The sequence below is a fragment of the Coregonus clupeaformis genome, chromosome 37, assembly GCF_020615455.1.
Source record: "Coregonus clupeaformis isolate EN_2021a chromosome 37, ASM2061545v1, whole genome shotgun sequence".
Lineage (NCBI taxonomy): Eukaryota > Metazoa > Chordata > Actinopteri > Salmoniformes > Salmonidae > Coregonus > Coregonus clupeaformis.
The window spans coordinates 22,439,116-22,464,058 of record NC_059228.1 but is presented as its reverse complement, the minus strand read 5'-3'; the positions used below and the strand labels follow the sequence as shown (position 1 = coordinate 22,464,058).

At 39.4% G+C, this 24,943-nt stretch overlaps 2 protein-coding genes across 2 annotated transcripts; both read right to left on the bottom strand.

Moving 5' to 3' along the window:
* Positions 1-7,950: 7,950 nt before the first annotated feature.
* Positions 7,951-10,263, bottom strand: LOC121553504 (homeobox protein HMX2-like). The gene is made up of 2 exons (XM_041866648.1): positions 9,768-10,263; positions 7,951-8,744 (listed from the first exon to the last, which is right to left on the bottom strand). The coding sequence occupies exons 1-2, from the start codon at positions 10,036-10,038 to the stop codon at positions 8,197-8,199; spliced, it is 819 nt and encodes a 272-aa protein (XP_041722582.1). The 5' UTR covers positions 10,039-10,263; the 3' UTR covers positions 7,951-8,196.
* Positions 10,264-16,476: 6,213 nt separating this feature from the next.
* Positions 16,477-19,202, bottom strand: LOC121553405 (homeobox protein HMX3-like). The gene is made up of 3 exons (XM_041866484.1): positions 18,415-19,202; positions 17,394-18,005; positions 16,477-16,883 (listed from the first exon to the last, which is right to left on the bottom strand). Exons 1-2 carry the CDS (start codon positions 18,701-18,703, stop codon positions 17,395-17,397), a joined length of 900 nt encoding a protein of 299 aa, XP_041722418.1. The 5' UTR covers positions 18,704-19,202; the 3' UTR covers positions 16,477-16,883; position 17,394.
* Positions 19,203-24,943: the final 5,741 nt, after the last annotated feature.

Genomic DNA, 24,943 nt, shown 5'->3' with positions numbered 1-24,943 from the left:
CATAAGTCAAGGTAAAATGTGAAGAATTTCAGGAAATTAGCTTTAAAACTGCACACATTTCTCTTGATTGTTGATCCCGTCAACGAGAAGAGACATATTAGAGTTTGAGTCTGGAGCGCCGGCAATTATTAGGTGCAGAAACCTTTTGTTGTGCGTCTCCCGTTAATGTAACTCTTTATGTTCATGCATTTTACGATCGAGAGGTTTTGTTAAACAGGGCATATGTTTAAGCAAAAAAAGTGAAGGCAAATATAAAGATATGCAAATGTTTACCTTGTTTATCCTCCGTGATTGAAGAGGGGTACGTCTTACTTCCTGGTTGGAGGTTTGATGGTCAAACAGTGGGTGCGTTCCAGCGCATAGTTTATTGAGTGTTGCGGGTAAGCTAAAGTATATGTTTATCCCATGTTCTATTTATGCTTAAAGCATGTCGACCACCGTTATTGAAGTGTGCAGAATCAAATCAAATCACGTTTTATTGGTCGTGTACACATATTTTGCAGATGTTATCGCGGGTGTAGCGAAATGCTTATGTTCATAGCAGAGGCCTTCATGGGTCCAAAAGGTTGTACCTGTTCCAAAATGGACCTGGGGTTTTCCCATCCGGACCTGATATGCATAAATACATGTTTTTAATATAGAGACCCATTCCAAACAGACCTGAGGACAACTAGACCTGTTCCGTATAGACCTGGTCGGCTCCAGACCGGGTATGATCTGATCTGAGTGAGGGAAGCAGCAGAAAAGTCAATTTTTAAGCTACTTTATTAACCAGCGCTGATAAAGCGCAACAGAGAGAAGGTAGAGAGAGGTGACGCTCTAGCAGGGGCCATGCTGTGTGTGTAGGGTACTGTGAATGTGAGCGAGTGACATGGGTAACAGGGAGGAGGGAGGGAGAGACGAGACATCGCAACCGACCCAGACCCGTGACATTATTTAGAATTCTGGATCCGGACCCGCTCGGGTCCCGAATCAGATCTCAGGTATTCAGGTACAGATGGATCCGTGAAGACCTCCAGTTCCTAGCTCCAACAGTGCAGAAATACCTAACAAGACAAAACAATACATGCACATCAAATACAAAGAAAGGAATTAAGACATATAGAAATATTAGAACGAGCGATGTCAGAGTCCAGAATATAAATATAAATATATATATCTGTATATGATGGTGTGAATAGACCTTATGGACAGTATATGAATAGAAAAGGTGTGTACAGCAGTAGTGGGTAAAACAGTATGTAAACATGAATAAAGTGACCAGTGTTCAATGACTCTGTACATAGGGCAACAGTCTCTCAAGTGCAGGGTTGAGTACCGGGTGGTAGCTGCTAGTAACAGTGACTAAAGTTCAGGGCAGGGTACTGGGCGAAATATACACTGAGTGCACAAAACATTAGAAACACCTGCTCTTTCCAAGACTTAACAGGTGAATCCAGGTGAAAGCTATGAGCCCTTATTGATATCACTTGTTAAATTCACTTCAATCAGTGTAGGTGAAGGGGAGGAGAGAGGTTAAAGAAGGATTTTTAAGCCTTGAGATAATTGAGACATAGATTGTGTATCTGTGCCATTCAGAGGGTGACACAACTGTGGGAAGTACTGGAGTCAACATGGGCCAGCATCCCTGTGGAACACTTTCGACACCTTGTAGAGTCCATGATCCGATCAATTGAGACTGTTCTGAGGGCAACAAAGGGGGGTGCAACTCAATATTAGGAAGGTGTTCTTAATGTTTTGTTCACTCAGTGTACAGTAGCTTGCGAAAGTATTCACCCCCCTTGGCATTTTTCCTATTTTATTGCCTTACAACCTGGAATTAAAATAGATTTTGGGGGGTTTGTATCATTTGATTTACACAACATGCCTACCACTTTGAAGATGCAAAACAAACAAGAAAAAAACAGAAAACTTGAGCGTGCATAACTATTCATCCCCCCCTAAGTCAATACTTTGTAGAGCCACCTTTTGCAGCAATTACAGCTGCAAGTCTCTTGGGGTATGTCTCTGTATGCTTGGCACATCTAGCCACTGGGATTTTTGCCCATTCTTCAAGGCAAAACACCAGGGCTGGCTCTAGTCTTTTGGGAGCCCTAAGCGAGATTTGGTTGGGGGAGTTGCTCCATCTGCTCCAGCTCCTTCAAGTTGGATGGGTTCTGCTGGTGTACAGCAATCTTTAAGTCATACCACAGATCCTCATTTGGATTGAGGCCTGGGCTTTGACTAGGCCATTCCAAGACATTTAAATGTTTCCATTTCCATTTACGTTTTAGTCATTTCCCCTTAAACCACTTGAGTGTTGCTTTAGCAGTATGCTTAGGGTCATTGTCCTGCTGGAAGGTGAACCTCCGTCCCAGTCTCAAATCTCTGGAAGACTGAAACAGGTTTCCCTCAAGGATTTCCCTGTATTTAGCGCCATCCATCATTCCTTCAATTCTGACCAGTTTCCCAGTCCCTGCCGATGAAAAACATCCCCACAGCATGATGCTGCCACCACCATGCTTCACTGTGGGGATGGTGTTCCCGGCGTGATGAGAGGTGTTGGGTTTGTGCCAGTTATAGCGTTTTCCTTGATGGCCAAAAAGCTCAATGTTAGTCTCATCTGACCAGAGTACCTTCTTCCATATGTTCGGGGAGTCTCCCACATGACTTTTGGCGAACACCAAACGTGTTTGCTTATTTTATTCTTTAAGCAATGGCTTTTTTCTGGCCACTCTTCCGTAAAGCCCAGCTCTGTGGAGTGTACGGCTTAAAGTGGTCCTATGGACAGATACTCCAATCTCTGCTGTGGAGCTTTGCAGCTCCTTCAGGGTTATCTTTGGTCTCTTTGTTGCCTCTCTGATTAATGAAATTGCCTGGTCTGTGAGTTTTGGTGGGCGGCCCTCTCTTGGCAGGTTTGTTGTGGTGCCATATTCTTTCCATTTTTTATAATGGATTTAAGGGTGCTCCGTGGGATGTTCAAAGTTTTGTATATTTTTGTATAACCCAATCCTGATCTGTACTTCTCCACAACTTTGTCCCTGACCTGTTTGGAGAGCTCTTTGGTCTTCATGGTGCTGCTTGCTTGGTGGTGCCCCTTGCTTAGTGGTGTTGCAGACTCTGGGGCCTTTCAGAACAGGTGTATATATACTGAGATCATGTGACAGATCACGTGACACTTAGATTGCACACAGGTGGACTTTATTTAACTAATTATGTGACTTCTGAAGGTAATTGGTTGCACCAGATCTTATTTAGGGGCTTCATAGGGTGAATACATATGCACGCACCACTTTTCCGTGATTTATTTGTTCGAATTTTTTTAAACAAGTTATTTTTTTCATTTCACTTCACCAATTTGGACTATTTTGTGTATGTCCTTTACATGAAATCCAAATAAAAATCCATTTTAAAACGCCAAGGGGATGAATACTTTTGCAAGGTACTATATGTCTGTTTATGACCTGTATATTGTAATTATTACATTTTCAATGTCAATTGATCAGGGTGTGAAGTGGCCTTTTGTCATTGGTCAGATGCATGATGGGTATGCCTATTTAAACACCTGTCTTTAATTTGTATACAGGTTTCTCTTTCGAGCGCTCTATTTGATTTAGTTCAGTTTGTTCTTATGTTCATCGTTTGTTATTTTTGTTTGTAAATATTGTACAATAGCCGGCCAATATCGCCACAAATAAAAGCCTCACTCTGGGCAAGAAAATCAGCTCTGCATTGTTGCCTCCTCACTGAAACTTCCACCGCTAGGGCGGTCTCCCTTACACCGCCCCCATGGCAAAATGAGTAGAATTGCATGAAATTAGTTATAGAATTGAAACATTTTCTGTAGAATTGCAGAAAACTTGCTTTAAAACTGCAACATTTTCTCTATGCCCCATTGCAATATGTGTTGAAATGCAGAAAATAAACTGTAAAAATTAAAAAAATCCTTTCCACCGTCAAGAGGGGAGCCATTAAAATGTTTTGACGGCGAGGTGAGGCTCCCCCAACCAAATCTCGCTTAGGGCTCCCAAAAGACTAGAGCCAGCCCTGGTGTTTCATTAGGAATGTAAACAGTAACAAATGCCAGTTTTGATGTTTGGGGTGACACAAATGTCTTATATTAAAGCCAACATAAAGTTATAATGATGACATGACACTTTGTTACAACCATGTCAAACAAGGTATTGGTTTTGTTTGTATTTTAGAACGTGCAGTCTAACTCGAACAGAATTACACTAGAATGCAGTCATATGCCTAAACAAATTGTTCATAGTTTTGTATCAATTTTAGGACTGGCACATGGGAAAAGCTGAGACAAATGTAAACATTGGGAATCCTGTAGATAGTTTCCTCTAGGGATGAAATAAATATATTGGGAATCCTTCAGCCCATCCTCTTCCCCTGCCCCTCTCCTCATATAGGCTCTACAATTACCATTATTCTTGCCATAAATTATACCACAAAGTGAATTGCACTTGCTTTTCACTTTACCAGGAAGGTTTGATGAATCCTAAAGCACAATACATAATCTCAACAAATCTTCACCACAATGCCAGCCGCTGTCTCTTTGCCGTTTAAACCACTTCAAATCATTTTCATTGCCCCAATATTAAAATGTGTAATTCATACCTGCCATTTGTGTGATACATAACACAAGCCCTCTCACTCTTTCTCTCTTTCACTCTCTCACTGCTCAGTCTCTCCAACCGTTTCTATCTCTCTCTCCTGTAAATCAAACAACCCCAGGTGACAGGTCATGCAGATTTCCCACAAGTCAGCAGTGCGCAACCATCCATCCAGGAGAGTGGTGTATTACCGTCAAACCTGATAGCATTATGTACGCTGTGAAACTAATAAACAGCTTAATTCACACAACGCTATTTCTCCTTTTCATGAGCGTTCTGGCTTTCTCTCTTTTCTCTCCCTCTCCTATCTGTCACAAATTCATCCAGCTGCACCTCTCCGCCAGCATCAGAGTTAGCCATAAATCACTTCTGTTGTCTAACGTGATCCATTTGCCCAGAACACGGGCGGCTGTTGCAGGAATTGGGTCAGGAATAATCTACAGGGCAACGGAGCCTCTTGGGTAATGTAGCCATTAGCACAAAGAGAGAGAGAGAGAGAGAGAGAGAGAGAGAGAGAGAGAGAGAGAGAGAGAGAGAGAGAGAGAGAGAGAGAGAGAGAGAGAGAGAGAGAGAGAGAGAGATCCCTTGTACGCTGTAAGCTATGACATCCAAGAAAAGCTGGCGGATGACATGTTTTATCACTCCCCATCAACCACAGAATATGTGTGTGTGTGTGTGTGTGACTTGTTTGATTGGGCCTATTAACATAAAAGCAAGCATACTGTAGCCTAATACTGTAATACTGTAGCCTAATACTGTAGCCTAATACAGTAAGAGCAAGCAAAGATACAAAAGGTACAAAGAAGATACAAAAAGACAATAGATTTATATCCAAACTGTGTATTTCCAACCATTTTCAATGTGCTACATGAAACCTCTACTCTAAACACTCAAAAGCAGTTTCTTGGTCAGAAAGCATTCGCTAATCTGTTAACAAGTATTTTCACTGTAACCGATACAGTGGTGGCTCGCTTGAAAAGGAAAAGCATCACACAACAACGCGGTAAGTCTTGAACTTTAACAATAGCACCGCTTATTAAGTTTCCTCCAACAAGGCTAGAACTTCCTGTATTGCACACTTCAAATGTCAGAATATCCAACCTGGTCTCAGAGCATTTCGTATTATTCTGTACATAAATCTGAAACTCTCCATTTAGTATGATATGTTATGTTTCGTATGGTATGTATTCATTTGTGGATGTCCATCACCCATTTTGTATGATATGTTACGAATTACAAATCTTAATATATGTTAAAAATTTCGAAAACAGACAATATGTTACGAATTTGCAAAACATACAATATGTTACGAATTTGCTAAACATATGATATGTTACGGATTCTAGCTAAGAGTCCACTAGGCTAGGCGTTATGGGTTAGGGTGAAGGTTAGGGTTAAAGGGGAAGGGTTAGCTAAAAGGGTTATGGTTAGGGTTAGGGGAAGGGTTAGCTAACATGCTAAGTAGTTGCAAAGTAGCAAAAAAGTAGTAGGTAGTTGAAAAGTTGCTAATTAGCTAAAATGCTAAAGTTGTCCGTGATGAGATTCAAACTCACAACCTTTAGTTTGCTAGACGTTCATGTTATGCACTGACCAACCACCCTACTTTCGTTTTGCCTTAAGTAACCATCTTTCTTATGTAACCATACCAAACATAACATATCATGGGCGTCAGGTAGCTTAGTGGGTAAGAGCGTTGTGCCAGTAACCGAAAGGTCGCTGGTTCTAATCCCCGAACCGACTACGTGAAAATTCTGTCGATGTGCCCTTAAGCAAGGCACTTAACCCTAATTGCTTATGTAAGTCGCTCTGGATAAGAGCATCTGCTAAATGACTAAAATATATATATATATATCATACTCATTTGAGGGTCCTGGATTTACATTTACTATGTTACATCTAGTTTATGAGACCAGGCTGGAATATCCACCATGGCTCTGATTGGCTGCTGATGGTGTACATCTCTCTCCTGCCGCCCTGCAATAGGTTTAGCAGGCCACTGAGTTGACCCTCTCATAAGTACATATGACATGTTTCACATTGGCTAATTTGCCAAAGAACTGTGATGACAGATGAAAATAAAGAGTATGTATGTCCAAGACAGGCAACATAAATATAACCAAAGCGTTTGACACTATCATTATTATCATTATGTGCCCATGTTTGAGGAGAAGCAGCACATAAACCCATCTGCAGTAATTCTACAGTGGCAGGCAACACCTGAAACAACTTGTACACATAGATCATTTTGAAACTGTGATCCCCTTTTCATAATAACATGTTCATAACACTTTGTTGTTAATAGCACATGGTGTTAGAAATACTGTTAGTAGGCAAATTAGCACTTATTACAACAGACCTATGAGGCTTAACATACAGTATAACATTGTTCAAATTTGACATATATAAGTTGAAGATGGAAACACAGTGATCCTACATTGTTTTTAGGCTACCAGGCAACATAGATGTTTTAAAGTTTTAATGTCTGAATTCTGGCCTACTGGAAGCTTATGCCACTAGCTAGTAAAGTGTTTTAGTATCGCTGTTCACCTTTAGAGGCCTAGTTAGCTGCAGAGTCATATGTTTATAAGAGAGAGTTTGGCCAACTATAGCTGGATGTCATGTTGATTGAAACGTCCATGGCAGAAAGTTATCCAGAAAACAGAACAAATAGGTTTTACTTAATAATCTTTGAGCTGCAGTGTAAATATTTGAAATGAGTTTTTTATATAGCCTAACCATTGTACAATTATGAAATTCTTTTTTCCATCCCTGATTTTCAAAGACTGGATTGAATGCCACAATTGAAAATAAATATTAAAAACTAAGTCAGGAAATGTACAATAAATCCAAACCCATGTTTCATTGACATAGAAAATTTATTGAATGAGAGGTTTACTTGGTAGGCCTATGATTACAATAAAAACAATGACATTTTCCCCAAATGGAATCAACGAGTTTGCACTTCCCTATCCCCAAATGTATAAGCCCAATTTCTTCTAGTATCTTAACAGATGAAGGTAGTTGGACGTCTTGGACCTCAATATTTCATATTCACATTCACATTCAATTGAAGACGGTTTTTTAATGCATCCAGAATTCGTTTGGGAAACATAGTCCACTTGATTGCATCTGTATTGCAGTTTTCGAAATTCCCCAATTTAACGTTTTAAACCAGGGAGAAGAGCGCAAAATCAAGGTACAAAATAATTATTATACACATGGTGTATTTTATACATTTAGAATTTTTTACATTTTAGCAGACGCCCTTATCCAGAGCGACCTACAGGAGCAATTAGGGTTAAGTGCCTTGCTCAAGGGCACATCGACAGATTTTTCACCTAGTCGGCTCGGGGATTAGAACCAGCGACCTTTCGGTTACTGGCACAACGCTCTTAACCACCAAGCTACCTGCCGCCCATAGATAAATGTGTTGCTTCCTGTTAAACATACAGTTGCTGCATAATAAGAAATATATATTTTCAACAAATAAAGTGATATAATAGACATGAGTTATGCCAGACATGTATACGAATGTAGGCTACGGTAGTGTGATAACGTGTTATTTTTGTGGACTCTCATCACAGGCATTAAGTCAATATTCAATCTTGTTATACAGATTGTACAATGGTAACCCTGGTAGGCTGCTGCCAGGGTAGTATAGTGGCGTTGGAAAAGCGATAGATCTTGGAACTGGTACCCGGAGCAGGGAGCTATCTCTAAAAACAAGCGGCATTCCGACCAGTGTCTGTGCGGAGGCGTGTGCCATGTTCGCGGCCTCCAGTTCCGCCGACAGTTGTCGCTTCCATTTGTTCCTGCGGTTCTGAAACCACGTCTTCACCTGAGTTTCTGTTAGCTGTAGACTGGATGCTAAACAGGCTCGCTCGGAGCTGCTCAAATACCTCTTCATATCAAACGTGGACTCGAGCTGGTACACCTGACTCCGCGAGAAGACGGTACGAGTCTTCTTCTTGGACGAGTTGCTCTGCTTGTCCGCACCGTCTGTCTGTCTCTCCTCGGAAATAGGTGACATTGGATTGCATGGTCTCTCTTTTTCCTCTTTGTAATCCTGTAGCAGAGGCTGTGTCAAGTGCGTTCGCCGTGCAATCCCGTCACGGCCTGAAATAAGTCCCGTTGTTGCACCTGCATTGAGGAAAAAGACCAGTATATATGTGTGTCGGAAAGGAAATAAAATAAAAATGATGTCAAAATATTTCAACAAACTGATTTCCCAATGTCCTCCTCGGTATCATCTGTAGCCTATCAAAATTGACAAATGATGTAGGCCTACCCTCAAGATAAATGCATCACATAAAGATACTGGATGCTTTAGTCTATTGTCTTTAGATCAGCTTATCAATTTTGTGTCTCAAAATGTTGAATATGTCTCAAAGGTTTCACACTTATTTTTAAAATGCTTTGTGTTGGCCTACCCAGGTTGAGAACATCCCTGTTAAAACAAGAACATTATTCGATACAAGAGTTCATTAAGTGTGAACTTTGACTCATTCATCGACCGTTGAAAGGTTATAAGTGCCCTTTTAAATAAACAATTTAATTAGACTATGCCTGGTGCACAATATTAATTAAATCAGGTTACATTTAACGCTCAATTGACGAAATGCAGTCATTGTTTTAGAAAAAAATTAATCAATTAGCAGACTCGATTAAATTTGGAATGACGGGGAAACATCCTGTTAATTATTTGACCTTTCCCCTGTTCGCGGATGTAGCAGTAATGCGACACATTAAACAAAGTGAAGTGATAGCCTACTAACTATCTGCAGTCACAAACATAGACTACTATAGAGTTCTCTAAGTTTACAAGCTTAAACTGCAACAAGTACTACGCTACGTCTGCCGAAGTTTGTCATAAATACGTTTATCATTAGTCCCAGCCTACTTTAGACTATTGTTAACCTATTATTAGGCTACAATAATAGCCTAATAATAAATATATAATAATAATAATAATAATAATAATGTCCCGTTAGATGCCATGCATTGATTTATACATCATGTAGCCTATTTCACCTTTTTACATTGGAAGCCTATATTTTCGAAGACAAAATGTCAGCGAGGGGAATACAAACAAAATCTAAAACCATCAAATAATTAGGCCTACGTTTTACGCACAACTCAAATTACATTCAGTAATCTACTCACCTAAACATGAAAAATTAAGTGGTTGATGTTGGTTGCATGGCTCGCTGTGACCAGGATCCGAACAGAAACATTCTGCAGAGTCCTCCCCACCGCTGCACTCCTCTTCTGAAGACACGGACAGCGAGCGCTTCCTCGCCAGCTGCAATCCCTTGGAACTCTCCTTCGCCCCCGACCGTGGCTTCTCCGACGACGTGCCCAATATCGACTGAATAGTGAAGCTGGAAATTGGGGCCGACGAGCACTTGCTTCCGCTGTCTTCTGTGGTACTCATTCTCGATTCATAACAGTAAAATTAGGCTATATCTTCGTTTTTGTGTTATTTTTCTCGTATTGTTGGTCTGTGAATACTCACAACTCTTGCGTAAAATAGTTTGGAAATTGTATTTTTTAGGAAACCGTTTTTAGAAGTTGAGGTGCTTGGGTTGTTTTTTCCTGGAGCTCAGGGAACATGAATGTATTCCTGGTCTACATCCACGCGCTCTGGACTAAAGGCAGTATTGTGGCGTTGCCTCATTTGCATGTAGGTAAGCTCTGCGTGGGCCAATCACACGCTCAAACTAAGCCCGGAAATTTCAAACTCATGTCGAGGTTCTGAGATAGGATGAAAGGAGCTAAGGACAAATAACTACAGGCTGTCGTTTATTCGAGTATAGGCTACGTTCCTCTTTGAATCCGATAGTAAAGGTAGACCAATAGCCATCATGGCACAAGCAAATCACAGGCTACATATCACCCTGCCAGAACACAAGACGTTTTGCATAAGCATAATATAAATCGACTTTTGTTTAGAAACTGGTGCAACTTGTCTCTTATTCGGCTATATCAATTACATTGGACGTTTTGATTGAAAAGGGATACTTTTTTTGGCTATGAATTTTGTGTAGGTAAAGGTTTCTAATTCACGAGTCTTATATTGTGTATTTTTGTGTTTTGTTTATTTTGTTTTTCTGTGATATGTTGGCAATTTGACTTAGGCTTACCTAATTGTTGGGCATGACTACATTTGCAGGGGACAATAGACTGGAGAAATGGGAAAATGGGAAACAGGTGCAACCATGTTAGTCGCCATTAGTCTTTCAATGAGGAACATCAGTGACTTTTCTTTTTCCTTTTTTAACAACCACAAGTAGGCCTATTGCATATTTTGTTGATGGAATTTTAAACAATTAATATTTTCACATATATTGCAAGACAACATAATAACAAATTATAACACTATAGTAGACCCTTGTTATTTCACTGCAATATAATATAATATATTATACATTTTTTACGGCATGCAAATTGATTTGGTCATGACTCTCCCTAAGTCTACATCTATAATAATAGGCAACAATTTAAACATTTTCACTTTATATAGTGTAAAATACTTGATATGGGATATTCCCTCAAACAACAAACCTTTATCCCTAACACACTTAGTTCAAATTGTTTAATAGCATACCATTGACACACCCTCAGGGGGGAATGCAAACCATGTTATCTGTACAGGCAACTGTAGACACAAGTAGGGGCTTACTGCACAATTACCTCATGGAAGAAATGGCATGCATTCTATTAGCCATATGGATGGTAAATCGGTCAGATAATCCAACATACATTCCTGGGTGTTGTTCCTGGAACTAATACGGAACCCTAACTATTTTATCCTGAAAATAATAAACTCATTCCACGGCCATTATCTGCGATTAAGAATTAATTTGATCATTAGGCCTACTGCAGCTAATCTGCCTCGCGTGGAGTGGAGGCCTGCTAATTGATTTACTAATTGATTGGAGGGTGGGGGGCGCCGCGCCCCCGCTCACCATCTCCTTCACTCTCTGACGGTGTCTGGCGGGGCAGCTGCGGGGTTTGAGTTTGCGGTTCTAGCACATTATCCCTCGTTTCTTCTTTCTAAGGGACCCTAGACACATAACAAATGGTCAGCTTTAATCATAATGTCAGCTCCCTAACCCTTGTGCTGCTGCGCCTAGCCGTTCTCCCTATATTCTGTTCAATATTGTTTTGTATTGTGGTTTTGTTAATCCTCTGATAGGAGGAAGGAGTAAGGATGACGATGGTGATGATGATGATAACCCCTCGTGTGATTGTCAACACGAATTTAGCCCAACAGCGGTTAAACGATCTTAAGACTGCATGTGTCCACCAAGACTTAGGCTACATTTACTGGGGTAATATATGAATGAGGGCAGTCACAGATTGCGCTGGATTTAGGGTGACTGACTGCACATAAGGCGTGAAATCTACCATGACAGTTAAATGGGCTGATTTTATACGTGCTATTTTCAAACAAATACCTTTGTCAACAGCAGCGATGTCTGTTTAAGCTTTATTTATACCCTTAACAAGAAATCATTACATAATAAATCCGACACTTGAATACCAATTAAACTCCATAGGCATTAGGCTGTTGAAACAAATCTGAAGATATATTTTCCTGATGGCCGATAGGCTTATATCAAAAGAAAATAGGCCTAAATGACACTATCATTAATTGTAGGCTACACAATATATGCCTGCACAACGGTAACGTTTCTGAAGATCCTGAATTTACCCTTCTGATTTGCGGAAAACATGTTCAGAAACAGTATGGCGCGATCTAAATTCGTGCTCTATCACAATGATAGGTGTTGTATGGCAGCCCTACTGCAATAACAGAACAAGATCCTTACTATGGGAAAAAGGTCTTAGAAAGACAGATGAAGTTATGAGCAGCTTTGATCTAAGAATCAAGCTTCGATAAATATTAAATAAAGACCCCTACACGTTTGTATTATGATATATGACGTGTCCAACTCTAAAATAAGGAAATTACCAGAGAAAATGATATCAATAAATTTTGTAAGTATAAACGTTGATTATGTTTCGATTTTCATTCAAGGATCCGAGCCCAGCTCCTTTTTTCAAATTGCAGAGAGAGCTTGAGAGAGGGTGTGTGTGGGAGGGGGTAGTCGAGGCGGTCGTAAGAGCAAAGCAGAGCGCGAGCCCTGGAGGTGTACAATTTATGTAATCTGAGGCTGGAAATGAATTGGGTAATTTATTGGAAAACAGAAAGTCAAGAAGATTGGATCAGTATAGCCTATCCAAGGGCTCCTATCCATCAAGTTCCAATTAACAACCTAACCATTGAGTTTTAATGGCTTTCCAATTTACTGCCCTGATAGACTCATCAATTCCTCGGGGAGAAATTAAGAAAATCGACCGCCCCTTGGCGTTTCGGTGTCATTCTTCACAGCAACTATATGTCAAATTAAAAACACAATTAAAATTTAAACTGTTCCAATCAGACGGTGCCCCGCAACCTATGTTTCACTTAATAGAACTTTGATGAAAATCTGATGCTTGCATTCAATCACGAAAGCAAATGGGATACTATTGTAATGAAGATTTCCGTTTCCTAAAAAATAAGTAAGTGTCAAGAATGTGTTGTGATAAGGCCCGTGCCCTTGCGTTGACGTGGTTTTGGGGTTTCTATAGGCCATAACAACATTAGATTCCCTAAAAACACGCCACTTCGATAGAGCTACGATTTTTCGTAGCAGGATAGGAGAACTTACGCAGCAGGTTAGGAGAATTAACGTATCAGGTTAGGGAAAATAGTTAGGGAAAATACTCTCCTAACCTGCTACGAAAAGTCACTTGAGTCGAAGTGGCGTGTTTTTAATGAGTTCCATAACAATCCAATATATGTCTAAACTGATGTTTTACTAAGATGATCAAATGTGCCCAATTTGGCAGAGCATTCATCCAAACTTGGCAACAAGCACAACACAATACATTTTCTCATACATCTCGGAGTTTAGTAGATGGATTTGAAGCATCCACTTCTCACCTATAGGCGTAGCCTATGTAATAACACATGAATACATTTGCATAGGAAATTGGTATATATTTGAAATTATATCAAGTTTATTAATGTAATCTATGTATTGTTTATACATTACCACAAGCTTGCATACACTTGTAAATATTGAGGCATCATTTTGGCAAGAATGTATCAAATAAAAACGAACTTTTGATGTTAAGCTCAATGAACATTTGCATAGTCCTACATAAAGTAAAGTAATTGCACCAAAATATCTCCACAGATATTCGCACGAATCACATGCGTGAACAGATGCCCAGGGTTTCAGGAAAGGGCTGAAAATACTTTAACTGTTGGCACTTGATCCAAATGTAGGCCTAACTGGCACTATAACATATGACGGGCCCTGTTTAAAATCAGCACTCAACTTTCCATTTTAATGTAATATATTGAGCCGCCCGAGGTTATGTCCATTGCCCCGTTCCTGCAAATGTACTTTATCCGATTTTTGCTCTCGCCCCTTCTCCTTTGCATAAAGATGTTCTACAAATGGACATTATCGAGTGGCAATTTTTTCAATTTATGCGCGCAAATCAAGGTCATGAGCGCAACCAAAACTGCCCGTGAACAATGCCCTTATTTGTAACAATATTTTACAGACGTTCGCAGATCAATATGTGCGTGGGGAACAACGCCATATCAATCTATTAATTCTCTGTAATGGGTCCATGTTGAGTTTGCATGATATAATACGTCAATACATGAGTGATTATCAGACGATATTTGAATGCGCACTTTGTCTAGTGGTGCGGTCATCATTGAGTAGCTACTGATTTGTTTTCGATAACTGCATTAGAGACAAAAGCAGAAAATGAACTTTGAGGCAAAGAGTTAACTGGTTTCTACTCAGCTGGAGGGAATGCTGAATACAATAATAAAGTTATATTCAACAGTAATTACATATAGTCAACACGTTGCATCTTGATATTTATATTATTCCACCACCTAACATTAGATAATACATTTGTGAACAATTTCGCAACTTTATAGGCTAATGTTGTGTGTCATTTGGGCCAATTTATCTCGTCCAAAATAAATATAGAATGAGTGACTGACATTAAACAGGTGAAACATGATTTAACAAAGTACATTTCCTTATGGATTAAAAGGAAAAGGTCAGTCCACAAAATATCGTGGACACAAAATATGACGGTTTGAGGAGGGAGTCTGCGTCAAGCGTTATCGTGCATAGCCAATAGGCTTTCAAAATCTTTCAACTCCCTAAAACCTTTATGTGGGCCCATGGTGATCGAAAGACTTTAGAAAACTTTTTCAGAAGATACCAAAGGTTTTCTACTCAACATAAATGTAGCATATCTATTCGAGCATTTGCAATAGCTCTACGTCAGAAACATTCCACAGGTGAATTGTAGACATGAGCACTACGGAGACATTGGCATGGGTGTGTGAATAGCCATGTATGAGACCAAACTGAACCCTTGGAACATGAAACCGAATTGAGCAAACCCTAATTCTCTATATGTTGCTGACCCATGTGAAACTACATAGGCAAAATAAACAATACAACCATTACGTGAGAGACGAAGGGCGTATTTGGTGGGCTAATTAGCCTACACCTGTCTAGTGCACCATTACCGAAGACGGACATAAACGCTGCATCCACAAGTAATATGATTATTTTTGCAAAATTAAACGTATAGGTTTTTAAAAAATGAAATGTTAAACATATAGCTATATAGCCTATAAGGAGCTACGCATGCATGCACGCACGCCGTACGTACGTACGCACGCACACAAGCACATTTTTGAATAGCCTAGAATTAGGCAATTAATGTGCCTCTTTTGAATAGACTACATTGCCCCATAATTTGGTCAAGATGGTGGCAATTATAAATCTAATTGACCGAGCCATTTTTTATGTAAAACAACTTTTGAAGTGCGTAACAGCAGGTTGATTACACACCTGCTCATGTTCTTTATTCACATAATAATTGACGGGACTCCCAAAATAAGCGCGTGGTTTTCGGGTAGGCCTACCTGTATTTAGTTCTACAGTCAATATGGATGACAAATGAAATCTGCACTATTAAGTAATAATCATAGCAAATAAAAAATGGTTAGTGTGTGGGCTTAGCTAGTTTGTGAATCATGCATAATGTCGATTAATTCAAACTTTCTCTTATGTCCTTATGCTACATGGTATAGGCCTACTCACCACCTCCACCGTGTTTGCTCCAAGGATAATTGTTTCAATATACTGTATATAATATGCCTAGCATCCAAATTGTAATAATCTCATTTTACTGCTGCTCTTTAGTTATTTGTTATTTCTTTTTCTTTTTTCTTTTTTACTTATCTATTTTTTACTTAACACTTATTTTTCTTAAAACTGCATTGTTGGTTAAGGGCTTGTAAGTAAGCGTTTCAATGTAAGGTCTACACCTGTTGTATTCGGCGCATGTGACAAATACAATTTGATTTGATTTGATTTATTCAGTCAACAACTACTATGGCAGTGTGTCTCCGAGGAGTGTAGGACACGTGGTCTGCTCGAGACCGGTAGCACTTGTAGTTAGATAGGCCCAGTCGAGCCTCTGTAATGGGAATTGACGCCGAATATCCTCTTCTTTGTATATGCCAGGAGTATATTGATTTAATCTCACACACGACATAATGTTAATTTTGAAATCCACAACAATTATATTGTGTCTATAATAAAGGTTTGATTATTTGTTGAGTTATGCTATCTATTTACATTATTCAACAATCAAACCTGTTCATGAAGAGGTTTTGAAAGTCGACAATAGACTAATTTGTTTGGGAGACAAACTTGCAAAAATATAACATTTCAGAATAGATGCCCGAGGCATAGACGGTATACTACACCCAATTACACCCAAATATATTATTGAGTACGCACTGATTTGAAATATTTAAGTATGGAATAATCTCCATTTATTTCACAACAGAATTCAGCAATACAATATCAAAACGTTTTTTTTTTTCTGTACAAAAGGAATACCATCAACAGGTAGCTCCTTTCATTGACTCGATTAAATATATCCATATACATTTGTACACCATGTTATTGTTTGAAAAACAGAAAATGTAATGACATTCAATTCTTAATTGTGCTATAAGGACATTGTCGAGGAAGCAGAAATTAGAATCAGTACATCAATAAGCCTATAAGATACAATTATATTGTACATAAAAAAGTGTATCTTGATTGTCCCCTGTTAAAGCGCTTTGAGGAAAGAGTGTTGAGCCGGTTCGATATTCCTAAATGGCTGAGAAAAGAGAAAACACAATGAAAACATCACTTGGGGTCAAATGCTACGACCCCATGCACCAGAATGCTATTATAAGAAATTACATTAATTTGAAGGGGGGGGGGGGGGCAGACTTCCTGAAATGTATTTTGGGGCAGTGTTAACTGGATAGTCTTAGCGGAAATGATCTCAAAGCTGCTATAATAATAAAATGCCTAATAATAATAATAATAGGCCTAATAATAATAATAATAGGCCTAATAATAATAATAATAATTCTTCATATTATTATAACAATAATAATAACAGTAATATTAATATTTAACAACAAGAACAATATGCTAACGGGGTGAAATTATGCCAGACAAAATGTAAACTTCACCCTAATATAAAAATGCACAATATATCCTCTTTAACAGAAAGTATAGGCCTATTTTTTATTTGTATTTTCTTCTTTACAAAAATAATGTTTTAGTTTGTCTTGTGTAATGTTCTGTAGGCCTTCGAGTTAGGAATATAGATAACAACCTCAGACCGGTCTGAGTAGCGGCACGGAGGTGACGATTGGGTGAGAGTAATAGAGATGGTGGGGGAAGGTGAGGAGCGACTGGCTCACAGCAACGTTGCCGGTTGCATTGCCAGTCTCTGAGGCAGAGTTCTCGTGGTAGAGGATGGGCACTCGAACTATCCTCTGTGCAGCGGCGTGGCTCAGATTGGCAGCCTCTAGTTCAGCGGCAAGCTGCCTCTTCCATTTATTTCTTCTGTTCTGGAACCAAATCTTTACCTGTGTCTCTGTCAGGTGCAATGACGCAGCCAATCCGGCCCTCTCCGTACTGCTCAAGTAGCGTTTCATGTCAAAGGTGGACTCAAGCTGAAACACCTGACTCCGGGAGAACACGGTGCGTGTTTTCTTTTTTCGACATGCTTTCTTTTCGTCACCGTCCTCGTTTTTCTTCCTGTCGTCTACCCCACTGTCTTTCTTTGTGTCCTCAGAATCACTCTCGTCTAGAACTATTTCATCACCACTTTTGTTGTCCTCGTCTTCTTTGGCGTCTGGATCGGATTTGAGCACCAGGTCTGGCGAGTCGCGGTCCGTGCATGAGGTTGGAGAAGAGTCTCTTGCTCTTGCCTTCTCCGCAACTAAAATAACGACAGGAAATATGTATGGGTTATAAACGTGGCTGCATGTTCAATGCCTCGTTGACACTAGATATGCTTTAGCAAATAGGCCTATATACAATAACAGTTGGCTAGTATACCCTTAAATTGAACATACCCTTGACTAGAAACATACAATGCTGACAAACAATGGCCTAACTTTGAATGAAATGCTTATCATTAGTGACATAAAATACAAGACTCCCTAAAATGAGGATATGGATGTAGTTCAAGAATGATTATCCTTGTATGAATGTCCTTTGACGGATGAAAACTCAACCCATAAAATCCATAGCAATTTCCGCTATACAAATTACGCACACATTATACATTCTGATTAATCATGTAAAAGGTAAAGAAAGAGAAGACAATCAGATGTGCATGGGCTTACCTTCCGTTCTGTGTAGATGACTGGCTGCGCTGAGAGTGTAGGGATACCACCATGCTGAGGCTCGCTCCAGATAGTGCGCCGGTAAAGCAAACCTCTGTGTGGGTAACTCAAATCGAGGAAAGTTAAAGTCCCCGACCTGAGATAGGGAAAAGCCCCCTTCCAACGCCGCCTTTGCCGAGGCGAAGATGGGCTTCGGTTTGGATGGTTTACTATCACAGTTAAGCAAGTTCTTAATGAAGAAGGGAGAGTCTTTCACCGGAGTGCAGGTCTCTTGCGCCGTCTCGGGCATTGCTGCTTGGAGGTTGTGGTCCGAATGCCGTAGACCACAAACGTAAGTGTTAAAAGACTGGAATTAACAAAATCTCACTTAGAAACAGGGATATTATAAACTGGTAGGCCTAATTGTCCTTCTGTGCGATGTTTTAAATACGGAATATCTTCTTGATTACGCAGCTGATCAAGAACGTAAAACATAAATACACATCAGAAAAGCAAATAGTCTTCCGAGAGGACAAAATAATATCAGTATTGCGTCCAAGTCTTGTGCGTTCCTTTGTCAAAATGCAACTGTGTCCACCGCGTCAGTCTGGCGCCGGATGCTAATGATGAAATAAAAATGTCATCCAAGTTAAATGCGGAAAGTATACGGCGATTGGGCACGTACAATGGCAAATGGGATTAAGGAAGAGATGGGAAGTAGAAAGAGACGGGCGGAGAGAGAGAGAGAGCGAGGTAGAGAGAGAGAGAGGGGGTGTAGGCTACACGATAACAACGAAGTCCACCCTCACTTTGCGCTTTGGTTGTAGGCTGTTACGCCCTGGTGTTATTGGTCTTATAGAGTCAAATTAGCTAGCAAATGAGGACAGGGTTGTTAGCACAAAAGGAAAGGTTTGGCATAAGCGTCGATGGAAGTACAATAGGCAAATTACTTTCATCGAACACAGCCTATAGCCAATACCAGCAGAGTAGGCCTATATCATAATTTGATGCACGGGTTTGGGTAGATAAAAACATTATGGTGAATTAGATGATTTTTAGTTTGTGGTCTGATTCATAGTTATTGATAATATAGCCTAGATTCCGGAAGAGCAAGAATCATTTTCGGCATGCACTTTAAGCCTATGGATGTAAATTCTGCTTTTTTATAATGGTCATCATTTCATAACTCAAACACCAACAAAATAGATGCTCATGTCCTCAGATGAAGATAAGCCTACAACAAAGTAGGATATTGTGGATTAGGGCACATTTGGTAAAACAATTTGATTATTACCCAGTAGGCCTAGGCTAAAAATAATAAAACGTTTTTTCCCCATAATAGGCCACATGCAAACTAATATTGTGCAAAATATTTATATTCCCTTATAGGGCAAATTCCACTTATACAATTCATTCAACTAGGCTACGTTTCTATACTAGCTATTATAGTATCACAGATTAGGCTACAAACGTTCGTCATTACAGCACAGACAAGAGAATTTCCCTCCAGGTGTCATGTTTTGACACAATTTGGAGTGAATGAGTTAAATTAATGAAAATAATTGGACTTTTCTCCCCATGGACTATTTGCCAAAATTATATTGAAAGGGGTTGTAAATTATGTCCACATTATCACTTTTATAAAAGGTTTACAGAATATGGAATATATATTTAAATGTAGAAATAGCCTAATTAAAATAATGTTGCAATCAAATGATTGTGAATTGGATGTTCATGTTTAATCACTTGCCTAACTCCAAATGTAGTCAATATGTATTTATTTGCATTGCTTATTGGGACACAAAGGCTCCGGACGCTCAATAAAGGTAAACCATTCAAAATTCAGTGGCACAGTTTATGAATTGACCCCCTTAAATAGTAAAATGAAACCCAACGGTTTAATAAAAAAAGTAATGCGTGTTTACTTTGTTTCATCAGAGATCTGAACACCTGTCAATTTTCTATGCTGATACATTTTGAAATTAGTTCTGAAATGGTCTCAGAAACAGTTACGGTTGACCAACTGTAAAAGATGTCATCAATTAGAAATTATAATCATATTTCTATTTTATGCATATCTAAAGAATGCCGCCTTTAAACTGTTTCTGTGACGAATATAGTCATCCGTTTTTACCAAATCGATTTAGTTAATTCATTCCTCAGTCTTTGTAAATGCGGTAAACCTATGTATATATTCACTCTTGATATTAATTGACTTGTTAACGCATGTCCAGTGGTAGATGAATAACGAGAGGACAGCGTCCTCTGTGGGCAATGAAGGCTAAATGCAGGACCTTAATCACAGATGGAGACGAACAAGCACTAAAAGACTTCTCAGCATGGCTATAGGCACAGCCGCGGGAAGTAAGGGTGCTGCAGCACCCCCTGAAAAATCCGAATTATTGGTGGATGTACCCTGTAGTGTAGGTCTACAGAGCTGTTGCTTGTGTGACCATGCCAACCAACCATAGTCATGAATGGATAAAGGCTGTATACCCCATTGAGTGGCATGGAGATAATTTTTCCTGCGTAGGTCTGTGGTGGTCTTACATAATTAACACATGCTCATTTAGGCCTAACTGAAGCTCAAGTGAAGCTATCCTGTGTCTATGCAATTACCATCTCATATTACTAGTTTTTTTTTATCGCAGGTAGCCTATTTGATGCCATCCATGACCTGATAGGACATAAGCTTAGCCTATTTATTTTCTATGCACACCTTTGAAACGGGTTGTGGGATACCCAAAAATTACGTGCAGAGATGTCAGAAGAAGACATTAATCAGTATGCAAAAAATGCAGCATAGGCCGATATACTGTATTTTCTAGAGCTTGATAAGGTTTAGGCCATGGCTGTAGAAAAACAATATGCCTATCCCACGTTATTGAATATGATATTGTTGGCATTGTTGCACACCTGTGGCCAAATGGGAATAGATAAAAGCACTTACCTTGGCTGAAGATAGGCTGATAAGCCTCAACCTGACCTCTCCCTTTCCTGAAAAGGGTTAGGCCTACAACACAAGTTCACATATTTTATTGCAACAAAAGTATGTGGAATATAATGTCAGGAATGTGCTCAATATAGGGCATACATACCATCAGGACTTTAGTTGAGGAAATCCAAAACCAAAGCAAGGCATATGCCTATGTGTTAGGCAATATAAGCCCCTTTCTCGGAAACCTGGACTCAGGGGTAGACGTAACATAGTCAATGTAAATCTGGAACACTCCAATTAGTATGATATGTTACGTTTCGTAGGGTATGTATTAATTTGTCCATCATCCATTTAGTATGATATTTTATGATTTACAAATCGTATGATATGTTACAAATTGCAATTAGTAGCATATGTTAAAGAATTTGCAAAACGTAGGATATGTTACAAATTCCAATTTGTTGTGGCTAACATTAGCTAGGTTAGGGGTTAGAGTTAGGGGTTAAGGTTAGGGTTAAGGTTAGGAGTTAAACGGTTAAGTGTGGGTTAGGGTTGGGGAAGGGTTTGCTAACATGCTAAGGTACAAAGTAGCTAAAAATTAGTAAGTAGTTGCAAAGTTGCTAATTAACTAAAGTGCTAAAGTTGTCCGTGATAATATTCTAACCCGCAACCTTTGGGTTGCTAGACATTGGTAAAAAATAAAATAAGCCCCTTTCTCGGCAATCTGGACTCAGGGGTAGACGTAACATAGTAAATGTAAATCTGGGACACTCCAAGTAGTAGGATATGTTACATTTCGTATGGTATGTTTTAATTTGTGGATGTCCATCGTCCATCATCCATTTCGTATGATATGTTACAAATTGCAATTCGTACAATATATTACGAATTTGCAAAACGTATATGTTATATATTCCAAATTGTTGTGGCTAATGTTAGCTAGGCTAGGGGTTAGGGGTTAAGGTTAGTGTTAAGGTTAGAAGTTAGGTTAAAGGGTTAAGGTTAGCGGAAGGGTTAGCTAACATGCAAAGTATACTGAACAAAAATATAAACGCAACATGCAACAATTTCAATGATTTTACAGAGTTACAGTTCATAAAAGGAAATCAGTCAATTTAAATAAATTTATTAGGCCCTAATCTATGGATTTCACATGACTGGGCATGGGCGTAGACATGGGTGGGCCTGGGAGGGCATAGGCCCACCCACTTGAGAGCCAGGCCCACCCACTGGGGAGCCAGACCCAGCCAAGCAGAATTAGTTTTCCCCCACAAAAATACTTTATTACAGACAGAAATACTCCTCAGTTTCATCAGCTGTCGGGGTGGCTGGTCTCAGATGATCACGCAGGCGATGAAGCCGGATGTGGTGGTCCTGGGCTGGCGTGGTTACACGTGGTCTGCGGTTGTGGGGCCTTTGGATGTACTGCCAAATTCTCTAAAATGAAGTTGGAGGCAGCTTATGGTAGAGAAATTAGCATTCAATTCTCTGCCAACAGCTCTGATGGAATTTCCTGCTGTCAGCATGCTAATTGCACGCTCCCTCAAAACTTGAGACATCTGTGGCATTGTGTTGTGTGACAAAACTGCACATTTTAAAGTGGCCTTTTATTGTCCCCAGTACAAGGTGCACCTATGTAATGATCATGCTGTTTAATCATCTTGATGTGCCACACCTGTCAGGTGGATGAATTATCTTGGCAAAGGAGAAATGATCACTAACAGGGATGTAAAGACATTTGTTCACAACATTTGAGAGAAATAAGGTTTTTGTGCATATGGAAAATGTCTGGGATCTTTTATTTCAGCTCATGAAACATGGGACCAACAGTTTACATGTTGCGTTTATATTTTTGTTCAGTATAGTTGCAAAGTAGCAAGTAGTTGCAAAGTTGCTAATTAGCTCAAATACAACATTTGTCTGTGATGAGATTCGATCACGCAACCTTTGGGTTGCTAGACGTCCACGTTATATGTTTAGTTATGTCTAGTCTATGAGACAAGGCTGTTCTCGGTTGAAGAACAGGGCCGCCGAAATAGCAGTCCAACCCTTTGGCCTTTCCGCTGCTGTTTCTCCGCTGCTCGTGTCCCCTTTATCATGTAGGCTACCACTTTTCAATTGATTTGGTTCAAATTCAATCAACCTATTATTATTCAGATTGCATTCGTGTGGGCGGCTTTAATAGGCCTACACACGTCCCTCATCTGGCATCTAGGCCTATTAGGCTACCTATCTGGAACCTATCCTATTTTAGTGAATAGTTTGTTTACTTCAGTTACATTGTTTTTAACTTTACATCTGTCGTATACTGGTAAACCTATTGAGTTAGAATACTTGAGTTAGAATCTGATATGCTGGTAGTGGCCTCTAGTCAACCACTACAGGCAGGTATTCAATCAACTGCAGATCGTGCCATATAGCAATTTTAGAAGGGTCAGTGCTATATGGGATTTTACAAAAACACATTTACTTGAAGAACAGTGCAGATGACGGTTTGTAATGTTTGTGCCATCATTCTGTTATCAAACTTTGCATCTGCACTGTTCTTCAAGTAAATGTGTGTTTGTAAACTTTTCAGTGGAAAGGCATATCATCAGGATAATGAGAATTTGGTAGGCTATTTAGGCAAGTGAAGTTAAGGCTTTGTCTGCTTCATTAACATAAAATGTGCATCTTTGTACAATCAAATCAAAGGTTGATTATGATTAGGAAAATTATGTTGAAAAAAATATGTACAGTAGGCCTATGCATAAGCTGTAAGGCAATATAGGCTTTTGAATATCCCTTAAATCTATTTTGTTGCTCCTCCCGTAGGCTACTCTGGCTTTTTTATAATTTATTTCAAAGCGCCTGGATATTGATTATTTCACAAGGAAAATGACAAATGGCAGCAGGGAATGACACGGTCAGCAGGTTCTATTAGAGAAATGATAGTATTGCTCATGGTTTGTTAAAAGGTCCAGTTTAGATACTTTATAGGTTTACATCCATCATCGTCTAATGACCTATGTGATGAAAAACAGGCTCCGGTGACGATGGCCCTGTGCAGCTAACTTCGCTTTGTAATTGCCCCCATATTAAATATAGATTTTTGTTTTGATATCTTGTGAGAATTCCTTTCTTCGGGTCAAGATTGTGATAAAAGACATAGATTTAGAGGGGGAAAACAAGAAACAATAGGTAGCCTATATAAAGATGATGGCTTCTCCAAAAATTGTAGGTTCTCAGTACTGTTGTAAGCTATTGTTAGCATTTTGTCGACTGAATCCTTAAGTAAATGCAAGTCAATACTGAGTTTATTCAACAATTTTAATTACACTTTTGATGATGATGACGATGATAGGTACCTTGATTGTGTCCTAGACTGTTTTGCAAACTGTAGGGCTCATGGCTCTGTAACTACTACCTAAACGATAAATAAGACATGGCACAGCATCAGAGAAGACTCAGGTCAAAGTAAGAATGGGACACGGCTGTATCACATTCTCCATTTAGAGAAATGCAATTCTTAAATCCAGCCAATCTCCGTGACCTTCACTAGTTTAATGGTTCATTCAAACGGGCAAGGCCGTTAAAAGCCAGAGGGACACATGATGGTAAGGTTACATTGAC